We start from the raw sequence: 15,019 nt of genomic DNA, 5'->3' as shown, positions 1-15,019 counted from the left end.
AAAGTAAATATCAGTATCAGAAGAAAGAAAAAGAAAAAGAAATATAAATAGTATTCCGATTTCGACTAGGTAATGGACATAGTCCAATATAGATCCTTGGTTTCATTCTTCGCGGTTCTTTCGTGGATCTCTTATATTCAAACCGATTAAATGATATAAATACAGAATACGTAAGTAGCATATTCTTTACATAATACACGTATATAATTATAATATATTTATTTGGTAAAGTTTTCCGGTTTAAACATTTTAAATACAAAAGAGAGAGAGAGAGAGAGAGAGAGAGAGAGAGAGAGAGAGAGAGAGAGAGAGAGAGGAGAGAGAGAAAATAAGTATAGTATGGCTCAACATAAAAAGTAAAGCGAACAGTAAAAATTTACAATCCCTTAAGAAAAAAATTATAGTTCCCTTTAATATACATTGAGCTAGCAGGCGTTTACAATTCTCTCACTCGCAAAAATGTTTTCTTTGGTTTCATATGTGTTACGTGTTTCAAATAACAATATTAAAAAAAGAAAAATTTCAATTCGCTTCCGGCGCATAAATCTCGGTTAAATCGCACACGTATTGTTCTTTTATTCTTTTCTTTCTTTTATATTCTTTCTTTTCTTTTCATTTTATATATATATATATATACTATATGTACTTAATGACTAATAAATCTCTAACTTCATAATTCTATTTCACAATATATATATATATATATATAATTTTATATATATATTTACTAACAAATATAATATGGCATTACAAAAATGTACATACGCTCGTAACCACGTGATCTTTAAGAATCGAATACGCTAATAATACTATCGGTGTCATGCAATATTTTAATGTCATATCGTTCTTCTTCTTTTTTTTTTCAGGAGGATAAAGACACCTCCTTTTTAATATCCTATATTTATGTTATATCTTTTTCAGCGATCGACGCCGTTGGCTGTATCTACCACATTCATCACGAAAATGTTTTTCTTCTTCTTAATTTCTTTTTGTTCTATTCGCCTGGAACGCAATTGCATATATAGAATATATTCAGCATTGGCAGTACAGAAAGAAGTGTGCGCCAGATACTTAAAGACATGCAACAAATTACAGAGTTGAGTTCTGTATTCTATTCTTTCTCTTCTCTTTTTTTTTTTCAATTATAATTATAATTTTTTAATTATAATTATATGCATACAAACATGCACACACTCACGCACGCATACATACACTTATTTTTTTTCTTTTTTTCTTTTTAAATCTGTATCTCTGTATACACAAATTGTGCACATTTACCAAATATGATTAGTATTTCGATCGAATACGTGTTGTTCTACGTAGTAGAATTGATAATCAACAGCTAACAAGATAAACCAGTATCCACTGTTAGTTGTAATTTAATAATACGAACGAATATCGTAATTTATGATAGATTTGCTTCGATTGCAACGCCCTGTTCGATTATCATAAACATATATGATGGTTTTATTTTATTAGCGTATGGTTTTTCAATTTTTTTCTTTTTTTTTTGTTGAATCCGATTCATAATACTAATAATTTATACTGAAATATATTTTATATCACATTTTCTGTTTGTTTATCGTCGGCCTTCAGAACGATCCAGTCTTCGATTTCTTCATCCTGTTCGAAACAATTGGTGCTCAACTTATTCCCCGTTCTTCTGGCATTGAATGTATTTTTATTGAAATTTTTAAATTGTAGACTTGTATAAGATTTTTCTTTACGTTTGAGTATCCGACTTGAATAGGCACGTCTAGGTACAGCACATGAAGTATCAAAGCTATAGTCTGAACAATATTAATTGGTTTCTTAAGCTCTTTTTTTTTTTTTTTGAGATTATTAAGAATGAAAAAAATTATTATATACTTTTAACTATATTTAATAATAGTATAAATTTGCATCACAATAACTTCCTTTGTATAAGTTTTTATATGCTTTAAATTTTCACTTCGTTTTATCTTATAAAATAATTCCTTCAAATTATTTTTTTCTTGTAGTTTTACTACATGTTTTAAATATTTAAAAATTATGATCATATTCAAAATTATGATCATTAGAATATTTTAAGTTATGTTTCTTAAATTGCATACAATTGATAGCATGATGAGAGTTTATCTATTTGTAACTTTGTATAGCCAATTTATTTTGCTCAGGCTATAGTAACTACTTCTCTTCTCTATGATGTTTCTAATGATTCTCAAAGACAAACTTTCTCAACTTTCATATTGATTTTTTTTAGTCAGATATTATTTCTTTTTTTAATGAATTCTTCAATATTTATGATTTCCTCCTCTCAAATTTAAACAAATATTTTTTAGATGAATATTTTCTCATATAATAATTATTAAAATCTCTTCTTTTAGCAAATCAATGTGCTTCTCTGGAATTGTTTCAAGTTATAAATTGAGGAATTATTTCAAATTGCGTATAATTTCTAAAACAGAATTAAAAATAATAAATGTTTATGAGTCAAAATATTACAATGAAACTAAATAATATAAAGAGTTTGTATCGACAAAAATATGATGGAGAAGGTTTACATTCTTAAGCATGTTTCCATATTTGATTGAAGCACAACTATTTGTTTATAACAAATTGCACATATATCTGTATTTCACATTGCATAGAAACATGCTTAAGATATTCAACTTTGTCCGTTATCACGTGCAACAAATTATAAAAATTCATTATACATTGTCTTCATCTCAAACGATAAAGACTTCACATTTAAAGCCTAAAATTAATTATTGATAGAGAGAAAAGTACCAAGAGAAGGAATCCACGACTTTTTAAAAATTATGGAACTGAATGCTTGATCCTTTCTGTTCAATCTTTCGGTTTCCTCGTCCAAGATTTCCTGCCGAGACTAGCAATGCTCACGGAGCTGGCAGTACTGGAGACACTTGCCAATGAGTTCAGGCTTACCGAATGTTAATCTTGCAACATGTGCACGAAACTAATCGGGAACATTCCTCTTCTTTCAGGCGCTCGTTCAAGAGCACCTTCCATCCAGTTGTCGTCGTCGGTTTGTTCATTTGTTACGATGATCACCTCTCCTTCCCGGAATGATAGCTCATCCTCGTTATCTGCTTCGCAATCATACAATGCTCGACAGCGTCGTAATCCGCTTAAGGTCGATGAAGTTGGCTAAAAGGAAATCGAAGAAAATGATGGTTAGTCGTAAAATGGTTAATTACATGGACAAATGACACATCGAATGTCCATTTTCGTATGTATTTTTTCTCTTTCTTTTTCTTCTTTTTTTTTTAGTCTTTTACAAATGAAGCAAGCACTCTTTAACGAACTCACGATAGCATTGATCAAATTAGGAACAATATGAAGAATTCCTTGGATCGCAAGGATGGTTAAATTGGAAATTCTAGAAATGGAAAAGAAAAGGAGGACAGCTTTTTTCAAGATTTTATGCAGATCGTGCACAATTAAATATTTTTCTTTCTTTTTTTTTTTTTTCACTATTATATTTGGTTCTTTTTTATTTTTATTATTTTTTTTCTCTATATTTTCTTACTTATCATAATATCAGATATCATGCATGAAAGGAACTATAGTTATTTAAAATCTGTAATGAAACACTAACACATTGCGTACAGTATTTTTTAATTATTTGGTTTTGTAAAACGATTATTATTTTTGCAGATAAAGATAAAAATTAAAGTTTTGTTTGTATAGATATTCAATAATTTAAAAATATATAATATTCAAATATAATTATTATAATTTAACAAAAGTTAAAAGTATACATTATATAATTTTAATATGAAAAATATATTATACCTTCTGAAACTTTTTTTTAATAAATTATCAAATATCTATACAAATTCATATAAATATTTAAATAATATTATTAAATATTAATTTTTTATATATATTTTATATATTAATATGATATCAAAATACATTATTTTAAGTTTGAGAATAAAATATTAATAAAAATTGATGACCTATAATTAATGTTTTCATTTTTCTTGTTACATTTTAATAAATATTTATGAATGTGTTTGCAAATGTTCATATAATAATAATTTCTTTATTGATATGTTTAAATATAGAATTTGTACTAAAAAATTTTTATTAATATGATTTATGATATAAGAATGATTTCAAAATCGATTTCATTAAATCGACATTAAATATTATTTGTTCAGAAATAGAGGAATAATGAGATTTAAATGATAATATGACGTGAACTATAAATAATATGATAAAGCTGATCTTTTATAATCTACTTTTTACTAATGAACAATTCTTTTTGCTCTCCATTTTACATTTTGACATGCATTTCTTTTGAAATATTTTTTTTGCGACATACTGAAGCTGCATCCTATTTAACTGAAACTATTTTATAAACTTCAACAGCCATTTAGCAAATACATTTTACAATTCTTTTGCAAAATTTTTGTTGAAAAATATTATATAAGCTGCATTATATTCAGATTAAGTTATCTGAAATTTAGCAAGCAATTAGCACTTAATAATAATAAAAAAAATAAAAAAAATAAAAAAGAACACAAAGCAAGATACTTCATAGCCGTACGCAATATGTTGTGATGTTTGTTTATAAATTTGAAAAGAAATTTTGTAAAGAATTACAAAATTATATATAATATAAATATTTTATATATAATATTGTAATTATATATATATATTATATTTTTATATTTATTTTTCAGAAAAATCAATTCTCCAAAAATATCTTATGAATATATTAACATCCTACATCATTTTATATTTCAATAAATACATAATTATATACTAGCTTCAAAATATCTATATAAAATCTTATTATAATGTGTAATAATGTACATTATACTTCATTTCTTCATGATTCATGATATTAACCATTAATTTTGCCAACTTGAGATAATATTGTATCAGAATAATTTAAGATTCAGTGCCATTATCAAACATAAATTCGGGACAGGCTCATGCAAAAATTAGATTCCAAAGCACATAGATACATTTCTAGCATGACAAATTTTAATTAACAAAAATCTTACATTCACAGTTAGCATTGGGAAAACATGAACGTTTGCCAACAGAATCACATTAACGATTCAATGTTAGATTTGTCTTAATTAGATGTTTCACTGCCAGATAGGTTAGAATTGTAAATATAATAGAAATTCACGAAATAAAATACTTTTTAGCGTAGAAATTGAACAAAATTATTAAATACAATTATGATCACGATAAAAATTTTAATGAATTAATTTTAATGAATTTAAACAAAAGATGTTATTTGTATAAATTATGTCTGAAGCACTGACGATGATTACGGATAGTACGATTGATCATGCAATGTTACTACACTTGAAAAAAATATTCAATGTCACTTCCGTGTTAGTAATTTTAACTATTTTAATCAAATTCATTGCGTAAATCTGTTTGATAATAAATTATTTTAATGAAAGATGCATTAGAAAAAGAATTTAACAATCAATTTGAATCAAGCTGTAATATATACATTCTTATATTAAAATTTAAATAAGAAACAAAACTTAAAATAATATATATTCTATATATATTCTATATATATATATATATATATATAGAAAATATTTAAAAGAAATTAAGTTATGAAGATATGCAAAGAAATAAATAATAATAATAGCAAATAGTATGTTCAAGAATGCTTATTTTCAGCTTTTGATTAGTGATCAGAATATTGAAAATATAAGTTTTTTTTATTGAAATATTACATAGAAATAAGAAGAGATATTTCAAGTGTAGCAAGCTGTAATGTGGGATGGCTGATGTTTACCAGATTCAGATTTGGGAGCAAAGATGAAGGCTCCTCTGCGTAGCTCTCTAGTCTGGCCCGGTCCCTTCGCTGTACCAACAATGGTTAATAACAAACCATAAAGCACTGTTTTTGAGATACATGCAGTGTCTAATTACCAATTCAAAAATTTTCAACTTAAAAAAAAAGAGATTATACGTTTTGAATTTCTTTTTATTTCTAAAAATTTTGATAAAAAAGATTTAGTATTTAATACTAATACTAAATAATAAAAAATCATTTAATGATTTTTTTTATAAAATATTTTATATTATATAGAAATTTTAAGTAATTTTTTTAAGTAAATTTTTTGACTTGTTAAAATTATTATATTATTATTTACATTTTGCTCCGTTATTTTTTAAATGAATGAATATGAATTAATGATTTATGATTGTGCAACATGGAAAAAAATATGAATTATGTTGTTGCAAAAATTTATCAATAATAAAATTTAATAAAAATATAATTTGTGAACAATGGATATACATATATTATATATTTAAATTATAGGTGAACACATGTGATTAGTATGATATGCAAAGTACCAAAAGATTTTGAAAATAAGAATCGAGGAAAAATTAATCATTATCTTCTACATAGGAACAATGATGGGAATAATATTGTGTTAATAATATTTTTATAGTTAGTATGGCACGTTAAAATTAATGATTGTTACATATGAACAGATTTTTATATGTACATACGTATGGTGATGAAAGGTTATGTTAGATATCTATCGGTATCGATGTCTGATAATGCGCCAAATAAAATACAAATAAAATATCATTCGCTTTAGCGTGAAATAATTGAATGAACACATAGTTGAAAATAATAAAAAAAAAAAAATTATAAGTTATTCCTCGATTTCTTTGATTCAGTATTTTATATTTTTTTTTTCGTTAAAAAAAAAAGATTATTCTATTTCCGTGTATAAATATTCATACAATTAAATAAAAAATAAGAGAATTTACCTTACGTGGAGGTGGAATAGGATTACCCAAACCATGATCCGAACACATAGAACTCAACGACTCGCTGCTACGTCCATTACTCAATCTTGAGGAATTGATACTAGATGGAGCTGGGGGAGGAGGATTCCTTGGTCTTTGAAGTGTTGAGCTATTTACTTTGTCTGTACCTAATAACAGACAAAAACCAAATAAATTTCGAAAACAAAAAGAATCGGAAGATTGTAAATTTACCCGAACTAGGCGACAATTCGTAGAAAAGTTTGCGTGAATTTTTAAACGCACCATGTCCCGTTGAAGAATCTCCACTGGGCGATCTTTTATGATGTTGACTGTTTAATGTATTTAATGCATGTGGTAGAGTATGTAAAGAATGCCCAGCTAAGATAGGTTCGCTCGTTGTACGGCTATGCGTTGACGCTGCTAAGGACGCGGACGAAGGTAGTGTACCATAATGAGAGGAAGGTATACCACCTGTACTTCCAGCCGGTGGTGGTGGGGGTGCTACACGCTTCTTCAATGATCCGTGAATGTTAACCGAAATATCTGGCGCCATGGGTGTAGGTACTGTAAATAATAAAAAGATTTTAATGTATATATTATTATTTATAATTTACAAATAAAAATGTGAACTCTTATAATAATAAAATATCATACCAGCAACAGGTTTCCTTGATTGAGGTGGCGGTGGTGGAGGCATTTGTTGTCTATTCGTTGAAGAACTTGGAGAGGAACCACTTTGCAAACTGTCACACGTACTACTTCGACTACGTAAAGTCACTGGCGAATCTCCTGATCCAGCACCACCACTACTACCACCGCCACCCACATAAGAAGGTGGCCTACTACGAGATTTCTTCTCAGGTGTTAAACAACCATTCTAATAAAATATATATCAATTGAAACAACTGATTTTAATAATTTTCTTTTATTATCCCTATTATTTACACATACCCTATCTTCTATTATTGTTTCGTCATCAGAAAAATCGGTAGATCCTTCGTCATGCGAGAGATTCCAATCGATATTAACATTGTCAAACAATGTCTTTTGTCTTTGTAGAGCATGACTCAACTAAGGACAATGAAACAGTTAATATATGTATGATATGTTATTGTTATACGAATTAATCAATAACTATATTTTACCAGTTCTTTACAAGTGTGGTGTCCCATTTCCTGTGCAATATCAAGCGGAGTTTTATCCTGTTTATTTCGATGTGTTGGATCAGCACCTGCTCGTAATAAAAGTTTCATTGCTTCTGCTCTATCATGTCTTGCGCAAAGATGTAAAGCTGTTTCCCCATCGATAGTGCTCCTATCTATACCACCTGTCGACATATTCTGTACTAAGAAATCTATAATATGCAAGCTGTTTCCCATCTCACGTAAGATTGCTAAATGCAATGCTGTTTCGCCCAGATCCTAAAAGAAAGACAAATTATAACTTTTCAAATTATTACAATTTGGTTAAAAATTTATAATAAAATAAAGCTTTATTTATTTTATCCTATATTTTTATAATTTAATTAAAAGCATACCGATGTAGGTAATGGTGCTGCTAAATCTACATTTTCTGCATAAACTTGTAAAAGTTGTTGCAGATCACGATTATTAACCGCATGTTCTAAATCAGAAAGGAGATCTCTTTCATCCGCGCAAGTGTTCATCACGTATCGTTTATCCACATATTTAGCTCTTATAAATTCATATCTTTCTTCCCTATAAATAAAGCATATTTAATCACAGATAATCTATAAAATGAATAATTTATATTATAAAATTTAAATTTATATAGATTTAAATAAATTTAACGCATACATCGTGGAAGTTGGTGTTGGTTTATGATTATGATGCAATGTAGCTTCCATTACTTCGTTAAACGCCTGATTAGTCATGTGTCGTGCAAGAAGTAATTGAGCAGTGCCTACATTATCCAATGTCAATGACTGTATTCTAGATATATGCACTCCTAAATCACGGTGAATTCCACTGCATTCTATACACACGATTATGCCAAAATTTGTAGAGAGCCATGTAGCATCTATCAAAAAAAAAATTATTTTCTTTATATGTTTAGAATTTTGAGATATTTATATTTATGATATATAAAAATGATCTACATTACAAGTGTTTTTAACATTATTTTCAAAATAGTATTAATAATAAACTTTAGTTGAAGTATAATTTGTACAATTTGAAATGAATAAAAAGAGATATATTTAATTAATGTTTTACTCTAAAAATATATTCACAGATTTACCATTTTGCGAAGAACAGTCACAGCATTGATCGTTTCCAGGTAACCTCATGACACATCGTATAACAGCCTGTTGAAGTTCAACTAAACTTGGATTTCCTGTACCAGCTTCAGCCTTGCCACTTGCATCGAATGCTCGAAGCAAAGCACGTTCCTTACAGTTTACTAAAACGGACATCCATGCTCGTTGATCAGCTTCGTCTTCCGCTTGAAAGTGATACGTTCTGTTGTCTGTAATCACAAAAATTAAATACGTTAGTAATATTTTTTTATTTTTATATTACTTCATAATGCTTAATATTTAAGCATAATTATTAGTCTCTAAAAAATAATTGTAAATATGTATTTCCTTAATATTATTTTTTATATCTATTCTTACTTTATATTATTGATATATTATTAAGCAAAATCTATCATGAACAATTAAATTTTGCTTGTCAATGGGTTTCAACAATTCAACTTACAACTAATTAAATCAAAACCTCGTTTATCATCCGGTACTAGCTTGATTTGACAAGTTAATAAATTCACTCTCGTTGGTGGCTTATTCTCATCCGCGTGACAAATGTCCAAATAACCTTCGGCTTGAACAGCACACCGTCTCTTTTGCCAAACTCTTCTCATTTTTCCCTCGCTTTTCTTCAACAAATGACCGGATCTAGTAACACCGTGCTGCTTATCCCCTTGCAATTGGTGAAGCGAATATCCTGCATTCGCATTTACGTTTAACTGAAAATCGCATAACATTAAATCTTTGTAGTTCAAATTGTGAAAAGGACCATACTATGGATAATTTACCTCTTTGTCGCAACCTGAACTTCTAAGGAGATTTCTCAGTTCTGTTAATCGTCTTCTTTCCTCATCTTGTGTTTGCCTGATCTTTTGTAATTTTACACTAAGATCTGCTACATATGAACCAAAGTGTTCAATAGTTTTTAGGCCGTCTTGAAAATAACTGTGAAACAAAAACAATGTATTTTATGAAAAGAAATTTGAGAAAAATTGATATTTATTATATATTATATATATATATATTTGATTGAATCAATCTCTTTCACATAAAAAGATAATACTCTTATTTATAAATAATTCATAATCAACGACAATTTAATTTTCATTCTCGCTTACTTGGTTTGTGCATGATAATATTCGACTAGATGCTGCAGCAGTTCAATTCCTTTCTTCGTTTTGATTTCGTTCACTTTTATGAGATACTGGAAAAGAGATAAAAAGAAGACACAACAATCATTTATTAATATTTTTAATTTGACATTAAAACTCGAAGTTTATTTAAAAAAAAAAAAAAATTTAATATTCAAATTTAAATCTTCAAATAATACATTCAATAATTCTTTTTACAAGATAATTAAAGAAAAGATAAACGTGATTCTTTTCGCAAAACGGAAAAAGAAAATCTGTGCTATAAATTACACTTAATCCTTCCATAATAAGCACATATATTGAGAACAGAGAGAGAATCGTTCGTTCCAGATTCGTTTCGGGGAGCCTCACCTCGCACATTTGCAATTGAAACAATCTTCTCTCTTTCTCCATCTCGTCGGCGATCTCAGCCGGCGTCACTTCCGTCCGAATGAGGCCAGCCTCTTTTGCGTGTTGCTTCTTTTCCTTCTCGATTTTCGCGTATTTAGCCTCGTAATCCTTCCACGCCTTTTCGAACGGCCTTTTCAAGTCACCTTTCACACCTCGTAGATCCCCTTTCAGCACCGAGTCCAGGGGAAACATAACGATGTTGTTAATATTCTGCATCTATTAAAAGTGAAATTTTAATTAATTGAATAATCTTTAATCAATTGCATAACTCGTTCAATTTCTACGTGATAAAGGGAGGATTAATAATATTTTTTTTATTTCTTTTTAGATACCAGAGTTTTCATCAGAGCACTCAATTCTTTTGTGACGACCGCAAATTTCAAAAAGGCAGCACCGATATCCGGTTCCTGTTCTTTCAAGGCGGCATCTCCAAGCCTTTCCAACGCCCTTCCAAGATAAACCTCGTTATCGACGTGAGCTGCAACGAAAATATAAGAATTGAATTAATAAAATTGATTTATCATACGATATTTTTAATTGTTATAATTTTAAATTATTTTTTTTTTGATCTAAAGTTTTTAATTTCTACATTATTAAAAATCTGAATTTTTGTTACCCAATTAAAAATTATTAGTTAATTATATCGGAATATTTAAATTTAATATTTTTTAAAGAATCTAATTCAGTGATTCAGTAACTGCTATTTTCTATTTAAACAAATATTTTCTCAATTATTTTTTACATCAAAATTTTTGACATAACTATTATTTGATCTTCTTAATCATGCATTTTGTAGACGTCTCTAATATATATATACATATATTTTGCATATATTTTATAATATATTTGCATTATAATTAAAATATAAACGATAAATTTTCCATTTTAATTGTATATCTGCTTTAACTTGAGAAATATAATATCGTTAAAAAAGTGAAAAACGGGAAAGAAACGAGCTTTAATGCGAATTTGTCACGAAAGATCGCCTGTTATCACTTAATTCGATCTCGTTATTATGTTAATACACGATTCTAATCTGCAAATATCCAAATTTCGTAATTCGTATTACGCTTCCTTCTCGAAACATTCATTTAAATAATTATTAAACTCACGAAGATTTTATAAATTGAATGATTAATTGAAGATGGATTAATTAACGAAACTTATGTATAATAATCTGTGAAAAATAATTATTTCACTCGAATTAATTCATTAAATATAACTATCGCGAAAATATAGAAAGTAAAGAAAAATTGTATCCTTGAAACTATAACTATATTTAGAAGCGTCAAATATAGGACACCGTGATCGATCACATTGACGAAAAAGAGATAGAATACTTTTCTTTCTAGTCACTTTTAAATCCGTGAATTATTACGAAAAGAGAATGTATTATTTAAATAAATTAAATTATTTAATGCATATATACATATAATATAATGAAATAATACTTAAGCACGCAATTTTTAAATTAGACTAATAATCGAATTAAACATTTACTTCTTCCGTTAGATATACTATACATAAATGTAATTTACAAATATTTTTCATACATTTCAAATATATTTTTCTATCCATTTCAAAAAAACTTGAATTTTTATTATCTTACCTTTGAAACAACTTGATTTCATTAAAAATCGTTACATAACCTTAACAAACGTAACAAATTTCCATTCTATACTATTTGAAAGAAAGAAAGAAAAAATAAAGAATGGTAATAATGACAAATAAATGATTTTATTTAACTCACCGTTTCCAGAATTGTGAATGGCTTTGATCGCTTTCTTCAGCTTCGTCAATCCATCTCTGTCGAAGTCCAGCGTCTGTAACAAATATTACGTAAAAATTAGGTAAGTTCTGCGTATGCAATTTCTACTCGTTCTTATTCCGGATTATATGCGATAGGGATCGCATACAGTCAAGTGAAAGGAGATATATATATATATATATATACACGCTTCTGCTTTATAATCCTGGAACAGCGGAAACAGGATTATGCTCGATTCATACTTCATTGTGTTGATGTGCATTAAAAGTCAATTAAGACCGACACCGTTCATCTTGAATCTTTCAAGCTGCTTAAACGAGGATTATTTAATTTATAGAAAATGTAATACGATCGGAGGATTAATTTGAATTTAAATCTTGGATTAATTATGTATGTTTCTTATTCAATGATACGTTATATCTTACAAGATTATTCAAAATAATTATCATTTCTTAAAAATTATTGTAATGATTTTAATCTCTATAATCAAAAATAGAATCAAGAGAGACAGACAGGTGGATAAATATATTTCAAGACAATTCATTATAATATTTAGATTTAGTTTGGTTAAAATATTTGTTTTTTAAAATTCATTTTTAAAAAACGATATTCCAGTTAATAGATTCCAATTATCTTTAACCGCTTTTAACTACTAAAACTCATTTCCATTTTGAATTTCTTATTACTTATTCTTTTCTAAAAATAAGACTTTTATATTGTATGCTACTTTAGTATTGCATGAGAGAAAAAAAACACCGTTTCTCTTTTAAACTACAATCATCAATCATATCAAATTATCTGCTATCTTATCATTATTGACTTCTATTTAGATTAACTTCTCTTTTCGAAACAATTTTAATATTTGTAACGTGTAATATCACTTTATTTTTCGATCAAGTAGTTTCTCGAAAACTTCTTCATTTTTATTCTACGAAATACCCAATTTTCTCGCGATTTCTCTTAATGAAAACACCTTCTACGTACGCCTTAATAATGGCGTATCCAAGTCTCTCTTGTTAATTCTTTCCATTGTACTACTTTGAATTTTTGAATTATTGCAAAATTTTATCCACACTGATATTACAAATTCAATTCATTATAATCGATTGAGGATTATTTACAAAATGTAAGTTATAATGAATTTAAATTAGATAAAGTGAAAAAAGACATTGTTCTATCTTTTTTATTGGCTCAATATGAAATCTTTTAAAAATGTTTTGCAAATAACATCCTGTATATTTTAAAGTTACAGAAAATATATTGAATTGATGATACGTAATTAAGAAACAAAAGTTTGCTTAAACAATATTTAATTACAATTTCTTTTTTCTGAAAAATAGGAAAAGAATTTTTAAATAAAACTAAATCCTTAAAAACAACGCTCTCAATTTTTGAACAACAGCGTATCACTTCTCCAATTCCTTGTATTACTACACGATTACAATGCGCAAAAGGAAATTTTATATTTCGAGAAGTTAAAGACGATAAAAATAAAATAACAAGTGTATCGAAAGAAGTATAAATACACTTGACGATATCATATTATACATTCTTCCTTTTTCCATCTATCTTCTTATAAATAACAAACAAGAATTATATCTCGCATCAAACTAAATTAAAAAAAAAAAAAAAAATCAAAATCGGATCTCGCATCTGAAAAATCTAGATTAAAATCACGAGATTACAATTACAAGAATGCTCCTCTAAGAAACAGATGCGTGAATCTGATTCCCCGCCAAGCAACAAACATCTCGAGCGCTTCGATCAGGAAATTGCACAGGCTTCCATTCCTCTCTCGAGTATATTGGCCAGGTCGAGTACACGTAAAGTGCCTTATACCGCGAAGAAACGCCGCGAAAGGCCTTGGCTCCCTTGGTAGGAAAAGCAACAACAACAACATCAACAACGAGGAAAAGGAATTCTCGAGCGGGGCAACGATACGTTTTATCGGCTCACGCTCAGCCGAGCGGAAGATTCGCCTATCTTCCTTCCTTTTCTTATCCCAGCCGATTTTTGCGTTTCGCGCGCCGCGCTTTCACGATTTTCAATAAAACGCGATGGTGGAAGCGCGCTCGTGGAATCTTATCGATCGCATACGGCAGTGGGTTCGAAAAGGAAAAAAGAGGAGGAGGGGGGGAGAAAGAGGGAGAGGGAGAGATGGAAGATGGCAATTAAATCTTCGATTTTATACACGAAGCTCGTGTATATGTGTGTGTGTGTGTGTGTGTGTGTGTGTGGGAACGAGCGATGAATTTCAGAGGTGAATACGTACAAGCTACGCTTGTGTGAGCGGTATACGGGTATCTGAAATTGAAATCTCGTTCCTGAGTCGAGTTTCTCTCTGGTTCGAACGATTCTGGTGACATCTCGTGATTTTCAGGGGGAATTATTGGAGAGTAGATGAAAATCAAATATATACTAGTGATTTTTAAGTTTGCTAAGTTTGAGTGGTGGGTCGAATGAAGCTCGGCGAGATATTTGATTGTTACACTTCGAGATTTGATCAGGAGGAATGAAAACGAATTATTGAAATTACATCGATTATGGCTTATTATTAAGGGTTTAAGTGGTATGCGTTCGAAAGGGGAAACAATGCTATTTAATTAATCGGACGACTTCCTGGTTGGCGTTAATTAAACAAGAAAGTCGTTTAAGCGGTCGCGTCTT

At 28.7% G+C, this 15,019-nt stretch overlaps 1 protein-coding gene across 4 annotated transcripts in view; it reads right to left on the bottom strand.

The window, feature by feature from the left end:
* Nucleotides 1-386: 386 nt before the first annotated feature.
* LOC413683 (arfGAP with SH3 domain, ANK repeat and PH domain-containing protein) overlaps nt 387-15,019 on the bottom strand; it is a 32,950-nt gene continuing 18,317 nt past the window's right edge. For 2 of the 4 annotated variants that reach the window (XM_016914531.2, XM_006562887.3), the window contains 16 exons: nt 12,335-12,407; nt 10,917-11,062; nt 10,546-10,800; nt 10,162-10,247; nt 9,832-9,988; nt 9,498-9,762; nt 9,037-9,264; nt 8,595-8,817; nt 8,315-8,495; nt 7,923-8,198; nt 7,729-7,848; nt 7,432-7,654; nt 7,060-7,341; nt 6,778-6,944; nt 5,786-5,854; nt 2,449-3,150 (listed from right to left, as the gene is read on the bottom strand). In XM_016914531.2, the coding sequence (XP_016770020.1) occupies nt 2,935-3,150; nt 5,786-5,854; nt 6,778-6,944; nt 7,060-7,341; nt 7,432-7,654; nt 7,729-7,848; nt 7,923-8,198; nt 8,315-8,495; nt 8,595-8,817; nt 9,037-9,264; nt 9,498-9,762; nt 9,832-9,988; nt 10,162-10,247; nt 10,546-10,800; nt 10,917-11,062; nt 12,335-12,407 (2,967 nt within the window). In that variant the 3' untranslated portion in view covers nt 2,449-2,934. The other 2 variants (XR_003305386.1, XM_006562888.3) reach the window with 2 other exon arrangements.

The sequence above is a fragment of the Apis mellifera genome, linkage group LG10, assembly GCF_003254395.2.
Source record: "Apis mellifera strain DH4 linkage group LG10, Amel_HAv3.1, whole genome shotgun sequence".
Lineage (NCBI taxonomy): Eukaryota > Metazoa > Arthropoda > Insecta > Hymenoptera > Apidae > Apis > Apis mellifera.
Note: the sequence above shows the minus strand (reverse complement) of the source record. Positions and strands in the feature narration are given on the sequence as shown.